The sequence below is a fragment of the Rattus norvegicus genome, chromosome 19 (assembly GCF_021556685.1).
Source record: "Rattus norvegicus strain SHRSP/BbbUtx chromosome 19, alternate assembly SHRSP_T2T, whole genome shotgun sequence".
Taxonomy (NCBI): Eukaryota; Metazoa; Chordata; class Mammalia; order Rodentia; family Muridae; genus Rattus; species Rattus norvegicus.
This window is the reverse complement of record NC_141552.1, coordinates 39,926,225-39,939,907: the sequence shown is the minus strand read 5'-3', so window position 1 is coordinate 39,939,907 and position 13,683 is coordinate 39,926,225. Positions and strand designations below refer to the sequence as shown.

Below are 13,683 nucleotides of genomic sequence, written 5' to 3'. Positions count from 1 at the left end.
GGTTCAGACCCCTGCTCACAGCAGAGCACTGAAGACACGAGTTCGTTCACTGATCCTGTGAGCACACAGCGCACACAGCGAGCAGGTGCCCCGTAAACGGTGTTCTACATCCTAAGAGAAGAACTAGGACACTGGGCGGCGAGTGAACCTTGCTGCCGCTCCTTTGCGACGTCACAGTGGGTCAGTCACCCTTGATCACACTGCACCAGTCTTCACCTTTCCACGCTTCCTGCCAGAGCATGAATCAGGCTCTCTGGGGATACCGGCCTCACCCCTACTGAGGCAAACTTTCTCCCACTTCTCAGAGGCTCTGAGGGCAGCAAGGTCAGCCCTTTCTTTGGAATCTAGAACCACTCCCTGTCTTGAGCTGACATCACAGGGCCCCCCTTGAGTGAGGTTTTCATCTGGCCACATGCCACGTTCTGGGGTCAGCATTCATGAAAGCCTTCGCCGCTAGGTGATGAGTCTTCCTGTTGGCACCGCAGAGACGACACGGTGTGTTGAGCTGAGTGTCTGAAGAGTTCAGGGTGGCTGGAACCCTGGTGAGGAACCACAGAGGTGCCTTCAAGGTGCCTCTCAAGCATGACACCCTCAAGGACGTTTGACTTTGTTTTTTTATGCAGTGACCCAGGGCTCCAAGTGCCATTCCTCTTAGACCATAGCTGTGTTTCCTTACGGTTTGTTCCCTGCCTCGTTCTCAATCCCACTGTGCTCATTCCCACAGAAAGTTCCTACTTCCTTTCCCCCCACACCGACGACGATTTCCGAGCACCTCTCAGTTTCCATTCTCTGCATGTAGCATGACTTTCTCTATGGGAGCTTCTCACAAAGCACCAATGACGTTTTCTCCTAACAATCCTAAGACAGAAAGTTGTCGTCTTATGAAGAGTCTAAAAGCCACCTGCCAACGGCTTTGGGACAATTGAGCGGCAACATCGCCAAGACCGCGACCATCCTCTCGAATGCAGAGTCATCTTCTAATAATGTTTGACTCTATAGTACCCCTTTCTTAAGCTGTGTTAGCTGGCGAGATGAGTCGTTCGTGTAAGACCACTTTACAGTCTGCCAAGCCCAAGCCCCTTACACGGGGTAAGAAGATGAACCCACACGCAGAAAGGGTGCTCACGGCCATTACACAGTGGCCGCTGCTGTTCTGGAGTTTATTTGAGACAGGGTTCCTCTGAGTAGCCCTGGCTGTCCTAGAACTCACTCTGTAGACCAGGCTGGCCTCACAAAGACCCACCTGCCTCTGCCTCCTGAGTGCTGGGATTATAGGTGTGTGTCACCACCACCTGGCTGTGTATTACACTGTTCATCCATAGCTTAGCAGCTTCCTGCCCCTATCCCTCTTTCTCCCCATCACTCAGTTTCCCAGCCACTGGGCCAACAAAAGGCATTCTGCTTGCCTCTGTCTTCACACAGGTCACTGCCCGTCTCTGTTACTCATCACTGCGGTTCTGGGTCAAGCTCCAGGTGTGTGTGTGTGTGTGTGTGTGTGTGTGTGTGTGTGTGTGTGTGTGTGTGTGTGTGTGTTATTGCCTCAGGGTTCTTGCTTATTGTGCACACTTTCCCTTTACATGTAGTAGGGGTGTTGTGTCTTACATGCTGTACTCCTGGAGAGGAGTCTGACTTGCCTTCACTCTCCCGGGAACCATGCTGCAGAGCAGAACCTAGACACTGAGGGAGAATGTGGATAATGTGCCTCGCTGGTGTCTTTGGGGGATCCTGGACCCAGCCAGCTCTCTTTCTCATCACAGTTTCTTACCGAGTATTTTTAAAAGCTTTTCAAATGTAAATCTTTGCTCAAAGACAGAAGGAAGAAAAACTTTCCCTTACCAATACACCCACCTTGCAATGTCTGAACTGGCACTAGGGGTAACAGGATTTCAATCTGGGACTATATTTGGCACAGTCACAAACCAAAGCTGGAGGACTTTCTCGGGGTCACGAAGCTGGTCAGATGGCTTAGTTGTGTCTGCAGCCAAGCCTCTGCCCTTCTAGGGCTCCTGCTAAGAGCTATCCAAAGAAGCAAAGGCTAGCCTTCCCTGCAGAGATCCACAAGGCTTGCTAGCTGAGCTCTATTGACATCTCCCCAATAAAAGTGACCACACAAAGCACTCACTTTCTGGGGAAAGTTTAGAGCGTTATTAGTTTTTGCACGGATTTCCTCCCCCCCTCCCACACCCCCACCCGCGCCCCATCGGAATCTGAAGGTGACATTTGGAAAGGAATGTAAAGAAAGGCTCGTTCAGAACTGAAAGGGGAAGAAAGGGTAGGCAGGCAGATGCCAGCCAGGGAAGGGCCTGGGACTGGGACGTTCATCCTACAAGAAAGCTGTGGAACTTTTCAGCAACATCTCAGAAATCAGATCGCACTTATTCAAAGGAGCCAGGCCCTGCTCTGCGCCCTGGTGGAGGCTCCTCATGTGAAGAGTGACAAAAGGCACCATGTTGTGGATACGGGGCGAAGCCCCTCCGTGTGTCCTCCAGGCATCATCAGGAACTAGTGCCAAAGCAGAGGTGCTGGCCAGGGCTTTGGGAGTGACGCGCGTCTGGGAGGCTTGTGCGCCCAGGGCACGCCCCTGCCGATTCCCACTAGCAGGTCTTGGGGGACCTGGGCCGGCTCTGCCCCTCCTCCAGCAATCGGGCTATAAAGCTCTTCCAAGTCAGGGCGCAGAAGTGCCGGGCGATCCGGGCTTAAAGAGCGAGAGGAAGGGACGCTCACCTTTGAGCTCCTCCACAAATAGCCCTGGTGGCTGCCACAGAAGTTCGAAGTTGAGAGTTCGGTACCCACATCAGGCAACAGTGCCACTGTTGTCTTCAGGGCTGATTCCTTTTGGTCTCTGCCCTCCGAGCCAAGATGGTGAGTTCGACAACTTCCGAAGTGCAACCCACCATGGGGGTCAAGATCTTCTCAGCCGGCGTTTCTGCCTGCCTAGCAGACATCATCACCTTCCCGCTGGACACCGCCAAAGTCCGCCTTCAGGTAGAGTTCAGAGACATTGCCGAGGGTTCCACAAGCAGAGCGACTACTGTGGGAATCTCAGTGACCTGTGCTGCGCTTTAACTGCTCTTTCTCAGGGTGGCTCTGTCTTGGGATGGGTCCTATCAGAAAGAAAAGGGCCCTTTTCTCGGACTGGCTGAAGAACCGCGGGTGCTGGGTTAACTGTGACCTCTGCCAAACCCTTCATAAGGCAATGGTGTCCTGAGCAGATGGGGACAAACCCCTCAGAGTTTACAAGCCTGGTGCTTTTACCTTAATTTGATTCTTTGAGGGCACTGTCCCATCTTGTTTTTAGGGGCTCTGGAGATTTCCTGGGTACCTTGTTTAGGTGTTCAGAGCCTGCACTGTAGCAAGCTTCACTTCCGAGATGGGTGGATGATAGATAGATAGATAGATAGATAGATAGATAGATAGATAGATAGATAGATAGATAGATAGACAGACAGACAGACAGACACAGACAGAGGGAAAGAGATGCAAATATGGAGTGGTATACAGGAGAGGTTGGTAAGAAAGGAAATTTATAAAAAGAGCCTTACCTAGAGCATGCACCAGTCTTATTTAGTCCCCTACCCACCCAGGTAGGACCCCCTTCCTTAATGGACAGCCACTCCCCTCTGACCTGCGACTTTCTGATTTCCAGATCCAAGGTGAAGGCCAGGCTTCCAGTACTATTAGGTATAAAGGTGTCTTAGGGACCATCACCACCCTGGCCAAGACAGAAGGATTGCCGAAACTGTACAGCGGTCTGCCTGCTGGCATCCAGAGGCAAATCAGCTTTGCTTCCCTCAGGATTGGCCTCTACGATACGGTCCAAGAGTACTTCTCTTCAGGGAGAGAAAGTAAGGAGTGGCCACCGGGGGCGGGGCTGGGGGTGGGGCAGCTATGCCCCAGATGAGGCTCTATTCAAAACCTGAATAATTAGTAGTAGTAGTATGTTTGCTTAGCATGAGCTAGACCCTGGGTTCCCTTCCCAGAAGCCTCAACTCACCCAAAGTCACACAAAGAGTATTGGCCTTCATAACAAACTGTCAAAAAAAAAAAAAAAAGACAATATTTGTACCCTCTCTTTTCTTCTAGAAGGAAAGGAGATGTGCATGTCCATTCTTCGCATGTAAAACAACTGGCCAGGGAGGGAAGCTTGTGTTTCTCGTGGGGAATGTGGGTGGGCTACACAGCAATGCCCAGAGCAGACTTTCCCAAATGGCAGAGTCCCAGAGAAACCTAAAGAGCTTGTGCAAAGTCAAAACGAAACCACCACGCTCCACACATTAATGTCTAAGTAAAACTCATCCACGCAGAACACAGGTCTGGATGCTTCTAGAACATCACATTGTCAAATCGGTAGAGCTAACGAAGCAGGTGACTTTCTGCAAGTTCCTTAATCAATCACCGTTATGTCAGGCTCCAAAGTAATCAGATCTATTCTGTGAGTGTTCCTCGTTCTGCATTCTGCTTCTTCCGTTGATCTAGGAAGCTTTGTTGAACTGTCCTGGGCGGGAAACTGCTAGGTTGGCCAATGAGAGTTGCCGCTCTAGACAGGAGCCTCCAGTTCAGCTGACTGCACGACTGTGGCAGATGCTGCCGGCCACCACAGAATGGGCGCAGTGAAGAGGCACGATCGTGCAGGAGTCGTGAAGAGTTAGCATCTGCATCGACTCTTGAGAGGGTTGTAGGGGACTTTGAGGGCCAGTAACAAAGTGGTAAGGAAAGTCCTTTCCAGCCAAGTGAAGACTGTGCACAAAATCTGAGTGAAGAGCTGTCCTGCAGAGCAGAGAGGGCAGGCACATTGGCGAGAAGGGACAGGTGAGTTCAGGAAAAGCAGGAACTGGTCACAAAGGGCCTTGCAGTTCACGCTAAGGAATTCTGCCCGTATGGTGATAGGAAATCACTGCAAATATGCTAAGCAGGCCACCACACCTGGTGGCCTGTCCCTGGAATCTCGGAGCTACAGAGATAGAAACGTGAAGATCAAGAGTTCAAGGCCAGCCTGAGCCAACTCCAAAGGTTCTGTCTCAAGTCAGTAAATAAATAGCCAGGCAGGCCTAGAACTCAGTGGTTGAACACTCGGCCTTGGGTTCAATCTTCAGCGTGAAACACAAGTGAAGCAAGTGAGACGCACACATTTACACTTTGAAGGATTACCTTGGCAGCAGTAAGAATGTGTAAATAAGAAATCACAAGTCTGTGTGGTGTGCACTATCGAATACAGGCAAGAAGAATCAGGGCACGGATCAGAATACTTCAAAACACACAGCTGATCAAACCTGGTGGAGAAGAGAGCTGCTGTCACCTTGGTGTGCTCTCTGTGTGCTGAGAACTGTGTCAGGCTGAACTCAGGCCCCGTGAGCGGGATGTTGGTGTTACCCTCCCTGTCTCACAGACTGGAGGCAGAAGTGGGAAGATGAAGGAAAGGCCTTAATAAGTGAACAATCTTGAACCCTAACTTTATTTGCTATAGAATGGGTATTGGGTTTCAGGATTCACTGAGGTTTTATTAAATGATGTCTGTTTTCATCAAAAGACTTTTTTTTTTCTAAATTTTTAAGACAAAGGCTTCTCTGTACTAATTTTTTGTCCCTTTTGGATGTCATTTGATGTCTTACATTAAAGAAGTTGCCCACAGGGTTTTCCCCAGGACAACTTTAATAAACACTGTCATCCACAGGGTAAGCAGCATCAGTGGTGACCAGGTGCCTTCTCTCAGTTGGGAAATAGTAAGATGGCAGCTAAGCACAGGAAAGGACAACGCTAAGTTCAGAAAGGCCCAAGCCACTGTTGAAATAAACATTCCCCCCCCCTTTTTCTTTGGAAGTCTTCATCTTGGAGGAGAAAAACAAAAACCTAGGCTACTCAAGTTTTCTAGTACTATTATGTGTTATGAGTTGGTCCAGCATCTGATGGAGCGTCTGGGAAGAAGAAAGGACACGGTGCAAACATCCTAGAGATAGAGAGATGGCCCAGTCAGTAAAGTGCCTGCTTTGTAAGCACAGGAACCTGAGTCCTAGAACTCTCTCCACCGCCCCAAATCCAGATGTGATGGTGCAGGGGCGCGGTGTCCATCTAGGCCAGTCTTTGAGGTGAGCTGCCCACCAGCAAGAGTTCTAATTCAAAAGAGCAAAATAATGTTCCAGAAGAAGCATGGGCAGAGAGTTTGTCCTCTGGTGCAACACACACACACACACACACACACACACACACACACACAGACACACACACATATACATACACACACACTACACATACACACATACACACACAGACACACACACAGACACACAGACACATACACACACTACACACACACTACACACACACATACACACACACACTACACACACACACACACACACACACACAGATACACACCACATGGTTAGCCACAAAAATTTTAAAATATGTAATTGCCTTGGTGGGGGCAGGACCCTTGATTTTTCTTTTCTTAACCATCTTTTTACTCTTCCTGGACAGCGCCTGCCTCTTTGGGAAGCAAGATCTCGGCTGGCTTGATGACGGGTGGCGTGGCGGTATTCATTGGGCAGCCCACAGAGGTGGTGAAGGTCAGAATGCAAGCACAAAGCCATCTGCACGGGATCAAACCCCGCTACACTGGGACCTACAATGCTTACAGAGTTATAGCCACCACAGAAAGCTTGTCAACACTGTGGAAAGGTAGCTAACTGCCAAGAGGACTTCCACGGTTCGTAAGGCACAAAACCCAGTCGGCACCTCATTTATTAAATGCCGCCTTGTTTTTCTACAGGGACGACTCCTAATCTAATGAGAAATGTCATCATCAACTGTACAGAGCTGGTGACATATGACCTCATGAAGGGGGCCCTTGTGAACCACCACATACTGGCAGGTACGTCCCAGTTAATACCACGAGTATGTTTGCACCATTCCAATCTCAGTTTAGAGTTTCTAAAGCCACACTGTATTGAATTGCTTGATTCTAGTAGACTTCTCTTTTGAGAGGGGTGTCGTGTGTGTGTGTGTGTGTGTGTGTGTGTGTGTGTGTGTGTGTGTGTGTGTATGAGAGAGAGAGAGAGAGAGAGAGAGAGAGAGAGAGAGAGAGAGAGAGAGAATATAGCCCGAGCTGGCCTGGAACTTGGTATATAGACCAGGCTGGTCACCATATGCTGCGTTAAAGAGTGTATTCTACTCTAAATCACATAAAAGCAAAATTAGGGGGACAATTGCAGAACAAGAAGAGAAGCAGACAAATGGGCGAGGGGTGGTTGCATAGCAAAGGATAGCTATGGATTGATCAGCTTAAGTTAATGTAGAAAAGTGTGATATTAAACTCACTATATTGTATAATCAATAGACTAATAAAATGAAATACAGTGGCAAAAAAAAAAAGTGTGTTCCTCCACAACTAACAAAAGTAATCTTTTAGGAAGCAAAAAAGACATAAAATTTAAAAGTTGTGTTAGAACAAAGTTTGTATTTCAGCTTTTCTGTAAAAGTACAAAAGGAGACAAAGTTTGTATTTCAGCTTTTCTGTAAAAGTACAAAAGGAGATTGCTCCAATATTCTCCATTAATAACAAGAAGCAAACGTCTCCGGCCATTCTCCTCTTAGGACTGCAGAATCAGGAGGCTGTTAAGAGCAGCTTACATACAGAGTTAATCATAATTTCAGCTAAACCACATCATGGACCTTCTCCTTCGACTACTTGAATGCAATCTAATGGTGTTAGGGGCTTGTGTATCAGGCATTCTACCAGACCCAAGGCTCAAAGAAAACAGTGCTAGCCTACAATAATAAATCTATAAATGTCTCTGCAGTCATTAGCGTGTACCAGCATCCATGTTTCTCTACACAAGTACATGCTTGCTTCTTATATGTTAACATATTTATTAACTTATTGATATATCCTATTAACCTCCTGCTACTAATAGGTTTGCAAGTATCTGACAGGTAAGTACAACCACATGTACCTCAAAGTCTGCTGTTGGTCACTTTCAGATGACGTCCCCTGCCATTTACTGTCAGCTCTTGTCGCCGGGTTTTGCACCACACTCCTGGCCTCTCCGGTGGATGTGGTAAAAACGAGATTCATCAACTCTCTACCAGGACAGTACCCAAGTGTACCCAGCTGTGCAATGACCATGTACACCAAGGAAGGACCGGCAGCCTTTTTCAAAGGGTAGGATACAACATCCTGTGTCTATAAATTTGTGTTTAAGGTACCTGTGTGTGCTGGGGCACTGTCTCAACAAGACAACTGGCATTTAGCCTTCCAGACCTCGTCCTTACAATGGCCTCCACCTGTCTTTGCCTCTTCATAAATGTCTTCGATCCACCCATTCTGTCATGCCACAAAGTAAAAGCTTATTAATTATTTTTGGTAGCACTTGAGAGGAATCAAACCCAGGGCCTTGCACATGCCAGACAATGAGTCTTGTGCCTTCCATCTAATTTAAAGTTTTTCTATTAAAGCAAAAGCACCGAAAATTGCATTCACTTTGAAAGTCCTATTGAGAAATAGATTACATTTTCCCACAAAGTGCTGGCGTATTATATTGGAAACCACTTTCCTATTAAAGTACAATATGACCCAGTTTTTAAAAAATATATTCAACAAATATTACAATAATATGAAATAGTAATACTTTATAACCTTTTGAACTGCAAAGCTATACCCCACAATTTATAAACTAAAATATGAATGTATCATGCATATTATATAAAATTTCAAGTCTATCTGTTCCTGCGATACATTAGTAAAATAATACACATTGTAAGAAACTATCTTAAAGTGGACGTAGCCCTTATAAATTATTTATTAACACTTCATAATTTGATATTTTCAAAATTTAATTTTTTAAATGTTGTTTTTCAATTTTTAAAATATTTTCTAGTGTTAACCTCAACAACAGATACTAAATTAAACAGACTGAGTTTGCTGTGGTAGCACATGCTCATAAGCCCAAAACAAGGGAGGTAAGGGCACAAGGACTGCCTCGAGTTCAAAACCAGCCAGAGCTACATAGCAAGGCCTTGCCTCAAAAACAAAACCAAACCAAACCAGGACAGGGTAAGTCTGTAAGCACTTGCCACACGCACGCGGGAACTGGAGTCCAGTTCCAGAGCCCATGTAAAAGCTGGGCATGAGGGCGCATGCTTGCAACCCAGCACTAGGAAGGCAGAAAAATGGGGTTCCCTGGTACTTACAGGCCAGGCAGGCTGGTTGATTATTTGAGCTTCATATATCAGGAGAGACCCTGTCTCAAGAAGACAGCCATGCCGAGGAACACCCAAGGTTAACTTTGACTGGGCAGTGGGGAGCTAGTGTTTAAATGCCATGGAGTCCAATGCTTACTACACATTAAATACTACACTTAATACTACAAAGTAAGTGCTATTTAAATCTTCTCTCTCTCTCTCTCTCTCTCTCTCTCTCTCTCTCTCTCTCTCTCGCGCACACACACACACACACACACACACACACACACACACACACACACCATGCATCTGGGAGTCAAGAGAAATATATTGGCACAGGTGTAGTCCCAGCGATGGGGAGACAGGGTCAGAAATATTGGTTGCTAATAGTCTGAAGCTAGCCAGGGGGGCAGAGTCTACCCTGAGCTATATAGCAAGACCCACTCCCAAAACTAAAACAAACAAAGCAAATTGGAAGGTACTTTTTTGCAGGGGAGGCTTCTTTTAAAGAAAAATCTATTCAGGGCTGCAGAGAAGGCTCCGTGATTAAAAGCGCTGGCCGTTCTTCCAGATAATTTGGGTCTGATTCCCAGTGCTCGCATGGGGACTTTCAAGCATCCACACAACTCCATTTCCAGAGAATCAGATATCCCCTGGCCTTCCTGTGCCCAGGTATGCACACGGTGTACAGACATACAAGCAGGTAAAACAGACAGACACACAAAATTGATTTAAAAGAAATATATTCAAAGCAGCTTTAACTGTCAACTAACTCATTTGTCTTCTGGAGCAATGGTTGGTATAAAAGCCGTTCTGTGGAATTTGGTGCAATTCCCTAAACCCAGAACTGAGTCGTCTTGAGACACTGAGTCTCTTAGAGCTGTCCCAGGGGAAGACGACATCACCCCACCCCCTCACCTGGATGTGATCCGCGCAGGCTGAGCACTTTGCTTCTTCCCTCGTTTCCTCTCTTAGGAGTTTTCTACTTCCTGTTTAGGAAGTAACATGAAACAAAAACTTCCTCTCCCCTGCAAAGGAGGGAAGTATTGCTTGGTAACTCTGTCACTTCAGCTCTGTGGGGTCCGGAGACAGGTAGGACTGGTCTGAGTGGGCTCTTGCTTTGAAGCAGTAGAGACACCTAGAGGAAACGTGATCGTCCGCGGAGGAAAGATAAGCATCCTCCGTTACTTTTTTTTTTTTTTTTCTTTTTTCTTTTTTTTCAGAGCTGGGGACCGAACCCAGGGCCTTGCGCTTGCTAGGCAAGTGCTCTACCACTGAGCTAAATCCCCAACCCCCCTCCGTTACTTTTATCTTGCTTCGTGTAGTTTATGATTCACGTAAGCTGCCACCGCCACGGCTTTATGACTTTCAAAGAGCTAACGGGATGGTGCCGTGTACTTCCCTAGGTTTGCGCCTTCTTTTCTGCGACTCGGATCCTGGAACGTCATCATGTTTGTGTGCTTTGAACAGCTGAAGAAAGAGCTGATGAAGTCCCGGCAGACAGTGGACTGCACCACATAGGCGACTTGGAGAAAGGGATGCTAAACACCATTGGGCTCCTATGCTGGGCTCCTATGCTGGGAGACCACGAATAAAACCAACCAAAGAAATCAGACGAACAGCTCTGCTCACTTTATTTACATTAAAAGATAACTTCTTTAAAGGGAAAACTAATACATACACATAATTTTTATTCTCACTGTCTTAAGGACGTTAGAGCATAGCATCCAGTAATATCCTGTCAAAATAATACCGATATAAGATACTGTATTTATCTGGTCTTTGGGTGGGAGTGTCTGATGGGGTATAAATAATTTTAATTACAGCTCAAACTAGTGGAAAGGAAAAACTAAACCTAAAACACTTTACATCAATCAACACTTAAAAAAGAAGCTATCAAAGAAAATATTGCTAATTCATTTTATTATTATTATTTATTCACAGCTAATATACCCAATAAAGTACTGTTAATTCCATCTACGATTTGTCTTTTTGAGGAGCCTCAATTTAAGAGTAGGGGCTCAGCTAGAATACAGAATTGTCCCCAGAGCAAGAGAAGTTCTGCAGAATCAAAAGTACAAACTAACTCTGTTCATACAGGTGTCTGGAGTCCATATCTTACACCTGGAGACACGAGATTCATTTCGTCATAGATGTTATCATTGGTGAATCTTGACTGTCTGTCCAATTGGAAGATGGTCAGCAGGAGCACAGTGTGATTTGGGTTGTTTTGTTTCCCACTCTTACGAACTGAGGGTGGGGCAGCAGACAGAGGCAGTCAGGTGCCCTGTTCCTGTTTTAGTCCCTTCAGGATGTGTTGTCTTCGGCAAGTTCCCTCCTGGGCTTCATACTGCTGTGGTGTTGCTGTGGGTCCTTTTGCTCCACCCACATAGAAATCGTAGGTAAACAGGAGCTTTTCTTCATGCTGGTCTTCGGTGGCTTCTGTGTTCATTCTGTGTCCATCCGTGTAGGACAACAGCTGGGGCAGAGGTGGAGGCAAAACTGTGTGGTCCCTGTGCAGGTGTGTGTGCGGGACACTTAATTCTACCTGTCTCCACTCTCTTCTGCAGCCCTGGGCTGTGACTGGTGCTGTGGCTTTCAGATGCACCGAGGCATCAGAGTACCTCAGCTCTTGATGGCAGACCGTATGACAATTCTTGTGTAGGTATAGAAAAAGAGATTTCTATGTCTCACTTAACCAGTGTCACAGCTACTGGCCAGGTTGTTTGAGACTTCTGAGTTGGTCTGCAAGTTACAGAGCTGGAGGAAGACCCTTGAGAGAAACCTTTTATTCAACTCAATGTTGCAATGTCAGGGGAGGCAGGACAGATACCACTTCCTAGCTAATTCCCTCAGTGAGCCGGGGCAGCCTGATCCAAAGGCCAGAGAAGGGACATTTGCACCAATCACAGCACAGCACGTCATATGCAAATGAGAACATGTTTACGCGACAGGCCCCACCTCCTGGCACTCATCACAGCAGTTCCTGGGCCTGACCACCAGAGGGGCTCCTCCCCTGGCCTGTGTGGAAATGGTTGGAGGGTTGTACAGCATGTCTTTGGCTTTTTTGTGGGTTCTTCTTTCTTCCACTCTTCTCCACCCTTTCTCTTCCCCTTTCATCCCCCTAACCTAGATAAGAGAGAAAAAAAGATAGAGGGGGCTTAAGGAAAGCATTCCCTGAATAAAGTCAGGGGTTGGAAAGGGGTGGGTATACGTTATCTTTAGATTACTTCCTGCTGATTAGAGGCATTGAGTTCATTGGGGATGTCTGATCTTCACCATCAGGATATGCAATTTCTTGTTGTTTCTTCTTTATACAAATCTCGACCAACACAACCACTAACAACCCAACCAACAACCCACTAAGCTTCTCAGGGCCTTAGCATGTATAATACCCAGAATTCCCAACGTCACATAATGGCAGAAACCATCTGCAACTGGCAAAATCACGCCCCTGCCGGAGCACGAGGAAAATTATAGTCAGCTGCTGTGGACAGTCTGAAGTAACCCCATATCCCATATCTGCAATTAAAACAAAAACATATTCTTAAATGATTTCTGTGTTTTTTTTAAAGAAGCCCAAACTCCAATGCTCACTACAAGGTTGTCTAGAGTTCACCAAGGCTTCTGAGAGTAAAACCTCTGGCACAGGTGGATGGTTTGAAACATTCATGACAGGCTGTATCTTCAGGAACTGGAACAATCAGGGCCTTTCTTTGTGTATTTCTGACAAGGCGTTCATGGAGTTTTCAAAACAGCTAACATTTACACAAGGGTTATCCAGCTACCGTGGAAAGCAAGGAGGAGTCCAAAGGATGCCTGCTGATCAGAATCCCATTGTCTCATCCTTCAGCATTTTTGCTTACTCATGGGAAAATGAGCCCCAGATAGCAAGCTCCGGGCAAAGACCTAAGACCTTAATAGTAACACAAATAGTGATTTTAACATTTAACACCTGCTCAGGGCCCTACCCTAGGGAGAGCAGAGTCTCCTTTATGTCTCAGGGAAAGGAGATGTTTGTTCTTTTTATAGTAGCCCATCTTCAGAGAGATATAGACCTTCCTTCCAGACCAGCACTAATATTTTCATAAATGGGGATCTCCTAGGACCTAATTACCTGCCCCAGCCCACCCTTTCATGTTCCACCTTCTCAATGCCAGGGATCACTCCAGTAGTGCATGAAAAAGAGGAATAGCCACACCCAACGCCATCGCCACCATTCCTCGCTTGTTAACAACAGGAGAATTTTGTGGTGGGTGCTTTAACGTCTCTCCCGACACTGCTCTGGCCGCTCTTCCCATTCCGGCGTGCTAAGACCTGACTTCTTGTTATGTGAGCATCTCACTTCTTAGGGTCTTCCCCTCTGGAGTCATCACTGCCTGCCTGTGCACTGCACCTGAGTGCGGGGTGAAGTACACTCATGTGCACAGCTTTGAGCGGTGAGGAACTGGGATGCTATGTCGGTTCCTCATTCCTGCCAACTCTTGGGTAAAATGCCACTGGCCG

The 13,683-nt window shown here is 46.7% G+C and overlaps 1 protein-coding gene across 1 annotated transcript; it reads left to right on the top strand.

Moving 5' to 3' along the window:
* Positions 1-2,678: 2,678 nt before the first annotated feature.
* Ucp1 (uncoupling protein 1) lies at positions 2,679-10,792 on the top strand. Its single transcript, NM_012682.2, has 6 exons — positions 2,679-2,985; positions 3,647-3,845; positions 6,475-6,675; positions 6,767-6,868; positions 7,978-8,158; positions 10,584-10,792. The coding sequence occupies exons 1-6, from the start codon at positions 2,860-2,862 to the stop codon at positions 10,696-10,698; spliced, it is 924 nt and encodes a 307-aa protein (NP_036814.1). The 5' UTR covers positions 2,679-2,859; the 3' UTR covers positions 10,699-10,792.
* The last annotated feature ends 2,891 nt before the right edge of the window (positions 10,793-13,683 follow it).

Coding starts and splice junctions, on each gene's coding strand:
- Ucp1 (NM_012682.2), top strand. CDS start 2,860: ATGGTGAGTTCGACAACTTCCGAAGTGCAACCCACCATGGGGGTCAAG. Junction 2,986..3,646: donor CCGCCAAAGTCCGCCTTCAG/GTAGAGTTCAGA, acceptor TCTGATTTCCAG/ATCCAAGGTGAAGGCCAGGC. Junction 6,676..6,766: donor CTTGTCAACACTGTGGAAAG/GTAGCTAACTGC, acceptor GTTTTTCTACAG/GGACGACTCCTAATCTAATG.